Raw genomic sequence first — 14457 nt, forward strand, 5'->3', positions numbered from 1 at the left:
ACATTATAACTTTACATTTTATGGCTGATCACTAAGCAGCACAGGTATTGCACATTCAAAATGCTTATAGGTTTTTAATATTTCAGACTTTGAGATTACTTTTTCGAGCACAACCTTAAATCCATCCTTGGTGGCAAGCACACCTTTTGGGCCCATCATTAGAGAGAATGCTACACTCTTCTTTTTTGACCTCCCAAACTCCCTGGAAATTGGCTTTAACTTGTTCAAATTCCTCTTAGGAGTGGATGAAAAGTCTTCATTACAAAGTCACTTCTAACTCCTTGCAGTAATACACTTGGGCATGGCAGGTGAGAGCTATGCAGGCTGAAGAAGTGGATGCCAGAAAAGTCATGGATCCTCAGCAGCAGAGCTGAGCACACATTTAGCATCTTTGATTGCTGATAAATGGCACCACTTCTGCCAGGGCATAATCAGAAACAGTGCAGTCATACAAAATCTGAAATGGGAGCACAGGGGCGGCACGGCTGAGTTTTTTATTTGAGTGGGGGCTCTGGGCTTGTTTCCCTTCTTTTGAATAAATAAAAGCCAACTATTTACTTTCTTTTCCCTGACTGCTGAACGTGTTGTCCTTTACAGGTAACATCATAGGCTCTGGGATCTTTATTTCCCCCAAAGGAGTTCTGGAGCACGCTGGCTCGGTGGGACTGGCTCTCATCATCTGGGTGCTGGGGGGCGGCGTGGCTGCCCTGGGCTCGCTGTGCTACGCTGAGCTGGGGGTCACCATCCCCAAGTCAGGAGGGGACTACTCCTATGTCACTGAGATTTTTGGTGGGCTGGCTGGGTAAGTACCCTCTCTCTATCAACTGATCTGAAAGCACATTTATGTTGTGTGTTCGGTGTGGGAAAGCCATCTGACTTGGAAGAGATGACATTTGTCAATAAAAATGCTTCAGCAAAATCAATCTTTCTGTTCTGTGTTAGAAACACCAAATTGTCCCCACACAGACCTCCCAGTGCTGTTTCCCAAGGGAAGGTGGCAGATCCTTTCATTTCCCTCAAAATCCATGACAGAGGAGGGTGATGCTGTGTCTGAGTGATGTTCCTGTGTGCAAGCCGTGAATGAGCAGTGCCTTGTGTGGAAGAGCTTTACCCATCCCAGGCCAGGCTGGAGCTGCTCACCCACAGATAAAACAAAGCTGCTTGACTTGCTGTCCAGAATCACCAAGTAAATATTGAGAGGGGGAAATGCTACCTCAGGGAAGGATTTCTCTTTGAAAATAGTACTGTTGGAGTAGTGTGGCCAGGTAAGGAAGGGACAAGTGAGAGGAGGTTATCTTTTTTAGAGTGTACACTTTTTGATGGATTCAACACAATAAATTAAGCTGTCAGACTACTAGAGAAGCACCAGAATGTTCTGAGCAGCTCTCTCATTGTGAGTAGAGAGGCCAGACCACATGCTGGTGGTTTAGTTAAGAAAAATAAGTACCAGTACAGAAAACTAGAGAATGAGTAAGGAAAAAAAACCCACCCAACCAGAGTATTCCTTCTCATGTGAGATGGAAAATGAGCTTATAACAGTTGAGCTGGCTGCTGAGCAAGGACAAACCAGAACAGGCATGACACAGGCAGTCTGTCATCCTGTCCCAAAGGCTGAGCTCTCATTTCTGCCTCAGCTCAGTGCCACACAGGCACAGCCAGCACTGCAGACATGCCTGCTCACAAGGGGCATTTCTGATGCTTGCCAAGCTTCAGCCATTGCCTTCTGCTGGGTCATGGAGTCTGTGTTTCTTCAGCTGATGGAATTCCCCCCTCTGACTGCTGTCCTGCTTTGCACAGAAAATTACACTGACATCACAGAACATATGGAGGCAACAGCAGCCTTGGCTGGGCTAACCAGATCTCAGCTGCACTCAGGTGTGTTCTCTCATGGGGCAGGAGCACAGCAGAGCTCTGCTTCCCCAGTGCCTGCTGACAGGAGCAGGATCTGCAGCAGGGACAGGGCAACTGGGAGCACAGAACCCCACAAGTCCCACCCCTGGAACATCACTGTGAAGGAGGCCAGCAATGTGAGAGGGCCACAAAACCAAAGGAATTGTGCTTTCTAGGAGAGAAAATGAAACTACTTAGAAATCAAGTACAACTAAAATTAAATTTAATTAAAATTAATTTAAATTGTTCCTCAACTCCTTCTGCCCCATTCAGAGAACTTGTCTGGTCCTACAAGCTGTGCAGCTGCTGTAACAAACCACACAGCAGCTGATTGATCACTGCCCAGCATGTACCTGGGGACAGCCTCACCTCCCAAGGCAGGGGATTCTGCTTGGGCAGCACTTACTTGGTGTCCAGGCTTGTAATGCACAGGCAATATTAAAAAAGCACAACCTGCCACCTGAAAGGAAGCAGTGCTCCCATCCTGCCTGTGTAGAGATGTTAGCTCTTCTCTCAAGAACAAAAATAGGCCCACTATTATGACAAAGGGCTGCATTAGGCAAAGGCCATCAGGCAGGTTTTGGTGTAAAAAGGGGGATTTGGGTCAGCTTTTCCAGTAAAGCCAAGCTGGGATTGTGCCCTGCTGCCCTTTGCTGAGCCACCACCTAAAGGCTGCAGCTCTGGGAGCTCCAGCACCTCCAGCTCCCCACCTGGGAGTGCCCATCCAGCCCTGGCAGGGCACAGCAGGCTGAGCTTCAAGGGGCTGCCCTGTGCCTCCCTGGCACAAAAACCACTGCTGCTCTCTTTGATTTAATCCTTCTACAGCTGACCATATCAAACTCAGCACACAAAGCTTTAGTGCACCTGCCTTTCCCATGCACCTTACTGTCCCAGTGACCAGCTGGATGTTTTGGTTTATTATTTATATTTATTTATAAAAAGGTGTTTGTTGTAAGAGCACAACTGTACCCACCCAGACCACAGCAACTCCACTTCTGTTGTCTTGTCCCTATCTCCCAAAATCCCCTCATTTATTATTTTTTTATATATCTATGCAGGTTTTCCTGCACAGATACAAGGCACAAAGAAATACCATTTGATTGTGACAGCCACTGGAGTACTCCATGCCCCAGCTTCTGTGTCTGGCACTACTGATAGCTGGATGCACAACTGTTTATTGAAAAAATCCCATTGCTGGGTGTGATTGAGGAGCTGAATGCAGTAACAGAGGCAGGAGAGGGCCATCTCCTGAGCTGGCAGGAGCTGTGGCTGCAGAGCAGCAGCCCTGGCTGGCTCAAGGACAGCATGAAGCACTGCTGAAGAGTGCTGGTGATGGCAAACCTTGGCTGGGGACAGCCCTGAGCAGGGACACTCCCCAGCTCCTCTGGCCAAGGGACAAGGAAGAGGTGAGGAAGGGCTCCAGTATTACCAGAGAGGTACTCCTGCTTTCCTCTCTATTTAGGAGTCATTGTGGTTTTAAAGAGCATTTGTGTGAGCACAAACTGCAGGGAATGGCCACAGCCTGTGCTGCAGGAGCCCTCTGAGCACAGCTCTCCTTGCATGATGTGGGCCTGCAAGTCTCTTTGAGTAAAGAGAACATCACCCCAGATGATAAATAAAGGCCTTAATAGGTATTCTTGCAGAAGAACAAACCCTGCAGTGAGTTTCTGATCAATACCACTCCTGAATGCTCAGCAGTAATGCTGCAGCTGCCACAGCAGAGCCTGCTCTCTGGACACACATCCTCACCAACATCAGTGCAGAGTTTGCAGCCAAAACTTTGATAAGTGTCACTCCAAACTGCAAGTATAACATGCTTCAAATGTACTTCCATGTTTCTTTTTCGTTATTTTAAAATTTTAAATTTTCCAAAGGCAGTAAGTCATCCAGCAATGTAGGATGGCATTAATAGTATTCAAACTGGCTCCAGCTTAAAGCAGTTCAGTTTTTCCTGAACTGTATTGGGGTCAGTTGTACTATAGCACCTGTTTCAAACTGTTTTCTTTTGCTAATGATACACAAGTAGGGTACACTGGAATTTTATATTTTCACAGGTTGCTTTGAATCCATAACATATCTGAGATCCTTGTGGGAGTACAGGCACATCCCAAATAGATATTTGAGAACCAAGTCCACTAGACTATTTAGGACCCAGGTGAAACCATGATGCTTATTTCTTTCCACAAGTGAGAGAATTAGTATGCAGAGGTATCTGCAAAAAAATTCAGTTTTGGTCCAGGGATGGCTGGCACTCCACATGACTGCCACACCTGCCCAGGGGTAGCAGGTGGCACCACTCACTCTGGGCTGTTTCTAGGACAGAGGGAGGGCTCTGAGTAGACAGGATCTCACTCATATCCACACTGATGAACTGTGGGCCATGGACTTCGGGGAACTTTGGATCGGGCTCAACAACCAAACACAGCCAGCAGCTGGAATACAGGCATAGAGGTTATTTCACCTGCTCCTTCACCACCAGCACATGCAGGAACTCAGATTTCTCATGCAAACTTCAATATTCAGAAAAATAAAACCCAAACAAGCAACCAAACCAACCAAAAACCACCCAAAACCATCCAAACCCAACCAAACACATTTTCCTTTTTCTTTACATTCAGCTGTCTCAAACCTCTTATAAAGATCTGATCACTTCTCAATCAGCAACAAGAGAAGATTTGACTTCTCTTATTTTTGTGATCCCAGCCACTGAGTAGCTGTGAAAGGCTGTAGGGTGGAGTTCCATCTCCAGTGCTGTAGCTCAGCCCTCAGGGCAATAATTCTGCCACCTTCCCTGTAAAGAACAAAGTGATTCCAGGTGTGCCACGCTGTGTCCTCTCCCACATCATCTCTCCATGATCCATTTTCCCCAGGAGCAGCCATTCCCAGCTGGGCCCCAGCTCCTCGTGCTGCCCTGGCAGCTGCCAGCACTGTGAGCTCATGGCACATGCCAGCCTTGCCCCTGGCCCCCACAGCGGGTTGTTTAGGGATGGGAATGTGATCTCAGTGACCACCAAGGAGAGCTTTTTCTCAGAAATAGGTTTTGATTCAAGTTTACCTGTAGAAACACCATTAAAGTGGGCCTACACCTTAGGCAAAGCTTCCTTCTAGTTTTGCTGCCATCTCTCTTTTGAGCTTCACAGTTGACAGGGCAACTTTGTCCCCCCTCTGCTAAAATTATGCATTTTCTTTAATTTGTGTTATCAATCCTGCATTTCAGTTCCATGACTGTCATTAATCCATTCCCATTAAACCAAATTCTACCCAATATCAGCTACACCACACTCTATATTACAACATAGAAACCAGGGCAAATTTTGCCTGAAATAGTATTTTCAGAGCCATTCTCCCCACTGAATGTTTTACACAATTCTCAGCCTACATATGTAGGCTAAAAATTTGTGTAAAATTTGTATGGGTGAAGAGAAACATGGCAGGGAAAAACTGGTGGCCTCTGCAAAGGCCCTGCCGGTCAACAGCCACACAGAACAGCTCAGGCAGCACCATCAGTATCCTAATCATATTCAGTAAATTGTTATTGTAGTCTTTAGGTCCTGTTTATTCTTCAGTGTGGACCAGCTGAGTGAACTCAGCAAGCAGGATCTGCAGAGCTGTCCCAAGCTGGGTGCATCATCAACACCACCAAATAGCACAAAGCAATCACTAGAGAAAACTGCTCTGAACCTCAAGGAAAAATATTAGAAATTGAAGGGGAAAAAAATGCAAAACGGGATTCACACAACAAAATAAAGAGAAAGGGAAAAACTGCTGAGTTTATTGTAAAAAAGCTACAGTGGCAGCTGGGAAGGTACCCAGCTCTGACATTGGTCTGGTTTACCAAATTAACTGTGGTAGCTAATTAATTGGCCCATCCTTCTCAGGAACAAGAAGGCAAAGTGAAGGATGGGGCTGAGAGACATTTTGCAGCTCAGCTGAGGAGCAGCCAGAAGCAGCACTGCCTCCAGGCTGGTGACACAGAGAGGCTCCCTCACTCAGTTGTGCAGATTTCAGGGCTGGGAGCAGGGAGCACACTGGGTGGGGGCAGCCCCTAAAGAGCTGTCCATGTAATACAGAAGTTATACTGTCTTATTTGGAAATATCTCCTCAAATCCTCATTTGTGTCACACATCTCTGCACATTATATTTGTGTATGTATGTGAATGAATGACTGTGTGTGTATACATGGCAAGGAAAACTTCACTTTCTTGCAATGACTACTTCTCACTATAGAAATAATAATACTTCAAATATTTTTAAAGACTAACCTGATCCACTGCTGCCTTTTTAACTTTTCTTTTTCCTTTCCACGGAATGAAAAACCAAACTGTCTCACACTTTATATTTGCACAATACCTTGTTGGGTGCAATCAACTGAAGCCGCAGCTGGAGGCAGGCAGCCAGCCCAGCTGTGTGATCCATCACAAATACTGCAGCACAAATCTGCCCTGGCCTGGGTCACTGAGCCAACAGCAGCAGTGACAAGAAACCCCCCAGTGACCAGCAGGGAGCTGGTAGCCGTCCCAAAAGTGCAGCTGCTGCCTTTGGCTGCAGCCAAAACCCTTCAGAGGGGTTGTGGGACTGCTGTCTGCTGTGGTGACATGTCAGCCCAGGAGCAGCAGAGCTCCTTTCCAGACACAGAGTTAAACCAACCATGCCTGCTGGTCATAATCCTCACTGTTCCATACATTCCTAAGCCATGTTTGCTTTACAATGTTTTATTTAAAATACAGATTGTGCTGAGCACACAGGAGAAGGGCTGAGGAGGGTCCCACTGGTGTGTGACAGGATGGAGGTGCTCAGCCCTGACCCCCTGTGCACAGCTGGCTGTGTGGGACCTCCCCCAGCACAGCACCAGCGCTGCTCTCTTGTGCTTTTCCTTGTCTCTCCAGGTTTCTGCTGCTGTGGAGTGCAGTGCTTATCATGTACCCAACTAGTCTGGCTGTCATTGCACTGACCTTCTCCAACTATGTCCTGCAGCCTGTCTTCCCCAACTGCATTCCCCCCTATAATGCCTCCAGGATCCTCTCCATGGTGTGCCTATGTAAGTATTTCCTTTTTGCACACACACAGACCTTGCCCTGGTTTTACAAGGGGCCACTCCAGCCAGGCTGGGGTCAGGGCCCCAGCTCCAAAGGCCAGTGGGGAGCTCCCAGGAGAAGCACTGGGGCTGGTGTGGGATATTCTGTCACTTTGCCCTTGCCTGAAGCAAGTGCAGGGGCCTGGGGGGAGGCACAAAGCACCCAAACCCCTGTGGGTCCAGGGAAAGTGTGGCAGGTGAGCACGTGGGATGGGGCAGTGCTGCAGAACCATCCCATGGGCACCATGGACACCTGGCACAGGTCACCACACCCTGTGAGCCCTTCCTGTCTGTTGCAGACATCTTTTTATGAAAATCCATTCTTTGGGATTTTTTCTCCTGAGAAGCTGAGAGGCCTCAGAAAGAAAATGTAAACAATGGTTATCTGCTGCTGTGGAATGCAACAGATGCATCGGTGATTGGTCTCATGTGGTTGTTTCTAATTAATGGCCAATCACAGCGGAGCTGGCTCGGACAGAGAGTCTGAGGCCTTTGTTATCATTCTTTTCCTTTCTATTCTTAGCTTAGCTAGCCTTCTGAGATGAAACTTTTTCTTCTATTCTTTTAGTGTAGTTTTAATGTAATATATATAACAAAATAATAAATCAACCTTCTGTAACATGGAGTCAGATCCTCATCTCTTCCCTCATCCTAAGACCCCGGTGAGCACCGTCACAGCTGTCCTCACTCACACTCACACGAGTGTGCAGAGGCAGCGTGCAGCCAGCTCTGCATCAGCCACGGCTGGGGCTGGCAGGAGCAAAGCTGAGCTGCAGGGCTGGAGACTTTCTCTGCTCCTGGGAGGAGGCAATGATCCTTCACACTTGTCAGAACCCAGGACATTCCTCTGGCTGCCCTAGATGACTCAAGACCCTGGCAGAGAGCTCAAAGACCTTGGCACAGAGTCAAAAACACCTGTGCCTTTGATTTTACCCATGGAAACAATTACCAACTTTGTGTGAAGAGTTACAAGGCACAAAAGTTTGAATAAAATGAGAGTGAATTTATCACAGAGCGAAAAAGTAGAATTTTAAGGTTTTTAGAATGGGGGTTCAAGAAGCAAAATAGAAGAATCTAAGCGTGTCCTTTCTTCTTCTTGTCCTCTATCTTGTGCTATGATAGTGACACTTCTATGATAGTGACACTTCTCTAGTTTAAAATAAAGACAAACCGTCTAACATAAGTAATAAGTATTAAAAAATTATTGTAAATAAAGTACATGTAGTTTTTAGTATAAAAAGCTAACACCTCCCTGAGGGTGGTCAGTGTGCCTCAACCCAACCTGCTAAACAGACCTACAAAAATCCAAAAAGGAACGCATTAGATAAAAAAAAAATAAAACCAAAAAATCCCAACTTGTTCGAGCGCAGGGTAAGAAAAAAGACTTTTAATATCTCAAGAACTATTCTAACAACTCAAAACCCAAATACACTGGGCACTGCTCAGGCACAGTTATTGAGCTGGGGAGAGCCTCTCTGGCAGCACCCAGGGGCTGATGGCTGCCAGGGATGCTCCCCCTCACCCTCGTTCCTGGCCATGCTAGAGCTCCCTGCAGGAACATTGTCACCACACTTCTCCTCACAGAGAAAAGAACAGCACAATTCTTCCCAAGAATATTGCTGGGATTCACATTCTCTGAACCTCGAGAATGATCAAAACAATTCTCATCTCATTTGCTGTGCCTGTGTTGTGCCAAAGTAGAATGCAATATGGAGATTGTTTACCCGGTGATGGTGTTTTGTTTCCTTGGTCTATCAGGGCCAGGAGTGTGTGTGCTTGTCAGGACTGTTGGGGGACAGTCATGAGATTCTGTGCAGTTGAGTGCTTGGCAGACTCAGTTTAGATGTAATGTAACATAGTGCAGTATAATATAGAATAATATAGTATAATAATTAATTAGCCTTCTGATAAGATGGAGTCCTCATCATTTCTCCCTGCCACGGGAGTCAGCCTGTTTTGATAGAACATGAGTGTGTTTTTCACTATTTTGGCTGTGTGTTCTCAAATAAACACAATTTCATTCCACTGACCTCAGCCTTCTGCTCTGCAGTGCTCCTGACGTGGGTCAACAGCTCCAGCGTGCGATGGGCGACGCGCATCCAGGATATTTTTACAGCAGGAAAACTCTTAGCCCTGACCCTCATCATCGTTGTGGGCTTCATCCAGATCTTTAAAGGTACTCTGTGAGACACTCTAACATTGCCATGATACTGTTGATAAACTTGATTTTTCCCACTTACTGCAAAGTTTTCTCATTACAAACTGACCTGAGGGTGTGCTGGGCTGTGCCAAGCTGTGGGATTGCACACTGACACAGCTGGGGAAGTATGGCACAAGGGAAAAATCAGCTGTATCTCCTTTAAAAAAGTCCCTTTCCAGCCCACCTTGTAGGATTTGATAGAATAAAGGAGAGCAGCTAGATAGAATAAAGGAGAACACCAACAATGTTTTGGAATAGTTACTTAACATTTTTAATCTGTTGTGCATTCCTTGGATTTGAAGTGCTCTGGATGTAAAATGTATAAGCAATGCTTTGCCTAGGGCAGGATGATATCTGCTTCATTTCAGGCACTAGTCCAATTTCCTACAAAAAGTCTCTTATAAGATTAAACTTAGGTGAAAAACGTCTCACTGATTCACCAGTTATTGGAAAGCCAAAAGTACAAAAGATCTATAATATTTTTATCATGTATGTGATGAGTCATATAAAGGATGAAGAAATGTGAGAGCAGAGAGCAGAAAACTTGTTTTCTCAGTGGTGCTAGTCCTATAGTCTTAGCAAATCTTTCAGGCCAAGAGACATTTTATTTTCAAGGATATCTCCTAAAGAACACCAAACTCTTGTAAAAGAAAATGGCATTAAGAGCAGGCAGGAATTTGCACTGCCAAGGATCCACCCTCAGCCAGTGCAGGCTGCCAAAGGGTCCCATGAGTTGCTGTGGCACAGATGTGGTGAAGGAGAGCAGGAGCCATCCTGCAGAAAGCACTGCAGCTGTTGTGTCAGCCCATAGTGCCATGAACAGCATGAAGTCTCAGTTCTAATAAAGAATGAAAAGCAAAATCTTACCTATTTTAAAGTCTGTGAGGTAGGCAGGCATGGCCTAACATCTGCCTTGCACTCTCTATGCAGGAAACTACAAAGAGCTGACACCAAGCAATGCATTCAGATTTTGGATGACTCCATCTGTGGGGCATTTAGCATTAGCTTTTCTCCAAGGGTCCTTTGCATTCAGTGGCTGGAACTTCTTGAACTATGTAACAGAGGAGCTGGTGGATCCCCGCAGGCAAGTACCCACCTCATGGTGCTCTCCCTGCAGTGCTCAGACATTGGAGCTCTCTGGGAGCATTACTCATTTCATCAGAGGCTGCAATGTCATTCCATGTCTGTGGGACTGGTCTTTCCAAAGGAGAGAGAGTTTTGTTTAGAACAGATAGCAGGCAAGTTACAGAAACACTGAAATTAGGTATGAGCTGAATCAAAGCAGCCACAGACAAGGCAGGATCTTAATATCACTGTTCAATCATATTCAGTCTTCCAGAGCAGAAAATCAACCATGGATGAGGTGCCACACAAGTATCTACAGGAAGAAATCATCTTTGTCATAAAAAAGTTGAATTATCCTGGAAGTTGCTTTGCTTTTTCACCCAAAGCTCTCCACAGACGCCTGAAAGGGACGATCAGTTGTGCAGTGAAAGTGGCACACTCTGCCAAGGCAGCTTACCCTGGGTCACTGCTGATCCTGGCTATGGGAAGGGCTTGGAAAGGACTCACCACAAGCAGCCTGAGAAGGCTGGAGGGAAAGGGAATTTTAGTTCAGCAAAGCTCAAATGTTTCAACACTTCTGAGTTAATAAAGTGGAATGGCAAATGTCAAGAGCAGCTCTTGGAGCATTAGTTACTTCTGGGCATCCAGTGCACACAGCAATTAAACAAGAAATGTAAGCTGTTGCAGCTTGGATGGGAAAGAATTAAAGCTACAGCCTTGTGAGCATCTGTGCACACCAGTGAGTGGCAAAGTGTCCAGGGATTTGGCAGGAATAAAGAAAGTGTGGTAATGTGCTTCCTTATTAAACAATAATATTTTTATGGACCACCACAATTTCAAAGCTGAATAATAAAAAAGTTATTACTTAAATAAGGTAAATATGGCCTTAGTTGAGAAATAGAGAGGATTGAGCAAAAGGCCTTTTTTTTTTAATTATTGTTGCAGCCTTAGTGGAGAAATTAAAGTATTAAAAAAATTGGACAACCAAAACCACTTCCTCCTTTTACTAAATCTATTCAAATTCACAAGGTTAAACAAAAAACTTTTTTTCCCAAATCTGACACAGAGAGAAAAATGCATTCTGTTAGATACAGAACAGCTCAGGTGTGCACCTCTGGGAAGGTCTCTGGGTTGGAGATCAAGTACATCTGTAGTAATGTAAGTTGTATGACCAGATCAGGAGCAGGGTGCACAATGGGCCAGGGCAGCAGCTGAACAACAGGACCCCCTTCCTTTTCAGAGCAGGTGAAGCTAAAGCAAAACAAGACATTTTATTGCACCACAGTGCCTGTCCCCAGGGCTTTTGGGAAGTGGATGTTTCATTTTTCAGTCCCAGTCTGTCCCAGTCCCCATCAAGAGCCCCAAGGGGAGCTCGTGGTATCTGTCCCCCGGAGCTCCCTGCAGACACAGCATTTCATTTCAGCCTTCTCTCACCTGCAGTGGGGCAGAGAGCTGGGGAAGCTCAGCTTCCCTCACAGACACACCAAGGCACCCACCTGCAGACACAGCATTTCATTTCAGCCTTCTCTCACCTGCAGTGGGGCAGAGAGCTGGGGAAGCTCAGCTTCCCTCACAGACACAGCCAGGGAACCCCCCCAGCTGAGTGACCCCCAGGCCCCACCCCACTGTCATGGTCTCGCTGTGCATGGTTGTAATTTCTTATCTACCCTCCCAATTCTCTCATCAGGAACCTGCCTCGTGCCATATTCATATCCATCCCATTGGTGACATTTGTGTACACGTTCACCAACATTGCATATTTCACTGCCATGTCTCCCCACGAGCTCTTGTCCTCCAACGCTGTGGCTGTAGTAAGTAAAACCATTCCCTGCATGTACCAACACACTTTGATTTCAGTGCTGTGCTTTGCAGTGTGTTTCAGTTTCTCTGCCTTCTGTTGCTTTAGACTTTTGGTGAAAAGTTACTGGGCTATTTTTCCTGGGTTATGCCAGTCTCAGTGGCCCTATCTACATTTGGAGGAATAAATGGATACCTTTTTACCTCATCAAGGTTAGATGGAGTACAATTTTATGAACGTTATCTAATTTGGGGAGGGGCTGTTTTAATTGCATTTGCTAGAGAAATGCTAGCTAGACATTTTGGATGTTGTAGAGCATGAGCTTGTTGTTGGGTGTGTTGGATACAATCAGTTATGAATTATTCTGTTTCAAATCAGCAAATGTAATATTGAATCACGAAATTTCTTGCAAATTAATCCTCATGAGTTATTGAAAGTGTTTGCAGATGTGGAATATTTCACAGTAAGAGCCAAACACAGCTTTAGCATGGAACCAAAGTAATTTTATGTCAATAAAGTTCCAGTAGCTCACAGCTAAACTGTGCTTTGCTCAAGGAGGAGTTTCAGGGCCTGGTGCTGCACTCAGCTACAGGCATTTTAATGCTGGAAAATCACCTTTCAACCAAGATGCTTTGCATGCATACTGCTGATAGCTGGGCCAGAATCTGTAAAGCCTGTAAGATCGTAATCAATAAAGCCTGTTTGTAATTGACCTGACTTAATTTAATTTAGAAGTTATGAAGTTTTTTGAGGAAACAGCTGAAGTACCTTGGGAAAATTATTTATCCCAACCCTTTCATGGGTATGATGAAATGCAACAACTTGGAGTGCGTATGTGACAGGCTATACACTTAAAAGTGAAAAGCTAAGGCACGTTAAATGTTATGCAAACCCCTTTTGGCACTGTAAATACCCACACAACCTTCAGAGCCATCACCCCTCACTGGGTAAAGAGACAATGCTGGCCAGCTGATGGTCCTTGGAGGTATTTTGGCATCTCAGAGCAGGTCTGAGATGTTCCCAGGTGACATTAGCTGTTAAAGACCTTGTGCACTGCAGGGTTATTTAAATACCTTTCCCCAGTCTCCAGCTGTCTCTGCAGCTGCAGCCACAGCTCCTTTCCATGAGAAAACCAAAGCAGGTGGTTGAGATAAGAGGTTTTATATGAGTAGGGACTGGAGAGGCTGTTGCACACCCAGTGGATTCATCATTCCCCTTCTTATTTCCAGGCTGTGTTTCTCTGGTGCTCGGGAAGGCCACTTGCCAAGTTTGCTGGCCATGATCCATGTCAAGAACTGCACACCCATCCCTGCCCTCCTCATCTGTGTAAGTTACTATCCCTGCTCTGTCACCTGCTTTTAGAAACACTGAACCACTGAGAGGTGATCTGGAAAAACCCTTGAGAGGTGGTTTTACCCCTGAATCAGTGGGTCACCCTGAATAGCAGCTGGTAGTGCCAGCTGAGCAGCTCCATGTGCCCTAGAGAGAAGCAGCCTTCAGCCTCAGAAATAATCCTTCCTCCTCCTACCAGTCCCTTTGGCACCTGAAGGGTTTCCCTCATAACCTGAGCCCATTAACCCTTGTTCTGCAGCAAGAGACAGGGACTGACTTTTGACAGAGATACTTCATTTAAGAAAAGACAAGTTCCTTAGACCAATTTTACCTGCTTCCCACCAGAATTTGGAAACCTCCACAGTCCTAATCCCACTCCAGCAGGGCTGCTGGAGTCCTGCCTCCAAAGCCAGAGATAGGGGGGTCCCAGGGAAAGGACAAAGTGCTCCAAAAATTACTTTCAATAACCAAGACACCTTGTGAGGGGTAGCCAGGCAGTTCTCTGAGGGCTACAGGTATTTCTTTCACAGACAAGAAATTAATTAGGGACAATGATTCCAGCAGGGAATCTGCTGAAAGGCACACCAGGCAGACAAGAGGTCGCCTGCAAAGGCCAGACACCAAGGGCCCAGCTGTCAGGAGTGCTGGGGGTCCAGCTCCTGGTGTGCTCCATGAGAAAAAGGCTTCCCTCACTTTTTAGACAGCAGAAATTTCCACAATACTAATGACTTAGGGAAGTTATTATTCTAAACAAAGAGCTTTCATGCTTTTATTGATAGTGCAACTGGAATTTGTGGAGGGTTTTACAGTAGCATAGAAGATGACAAAGAGGAAAATGATTTGTGCTGCTGCTGTCCATGGCCACAGGGCCCAAGCAAAGGCATTCCCAAAGGGCATTTGCTTGAAGTCTTGGCTGCTTAATGGCTGCCAACTGCAGATTTGCCACTGATATCAAAACCAGGAGGGTTTGACCCCAGATGCACTAGAAAGATGCATGCTTACAAGTCTCCTGGCTCTAACAGCAATTCTGGCACAATACACCCATATAAAATTTCACCAAATAAGCTTTATTTTCCACCATAAAAGCTCATTCCACTT

General features: G+C 45.8%; 1 protein-coding gene across 1 annotated transcript in view; it reads left to right on the top strand.

The window, feature by feature from the left end:
* The first annotated feature begins 581 nt into the window (after positions 1–581).
* SLC7A10 (solute carrier family 7 member 10) overlaps positions 582–14457 on the top strand; it is an 18357-nt gene continuing 4481 nt past the window's right edge. Inside the window, exons 1-7 of the mRNA XM_031063179.1 lie at positions 582–802; positions 6777–6928; positions 9015–9140; positions 10095–10248; positions 11917–12040; positions 12136–12239; positions 13257–13353. Coding sequence (XP_030919039.1) covers positions 6808–6928; positions 9015–9140; positions 10095–10248; positions 11917–12040; positions 12136–12239; positions 13257–13353 — 726 coding nt within the window. The 5' untranslated portion in view covers positions 582–802; positions 6777–6807. The remainder of the gene's footprint in view (positions 803–6776; positions 6929–9014; positions 9141–10094; positions 10249–11916; positions 12041–12135; positions 12240–13256; positions 13354–14457) is intronic.

Source organism: Geospiza fortis, unplaced genomic scaffold (genome assembly GCF_000277835.1).
Source record: "Geospiza fortis unplaced genomic scaffold, GeoFor_1.0 scaffold383, whole genome shotgun sequence".
NCBI lineage: Eukaryota > Metazoa > Chordata > Aves > Passeriformes > Thraupidae > Geospiza > Geospiza fortis.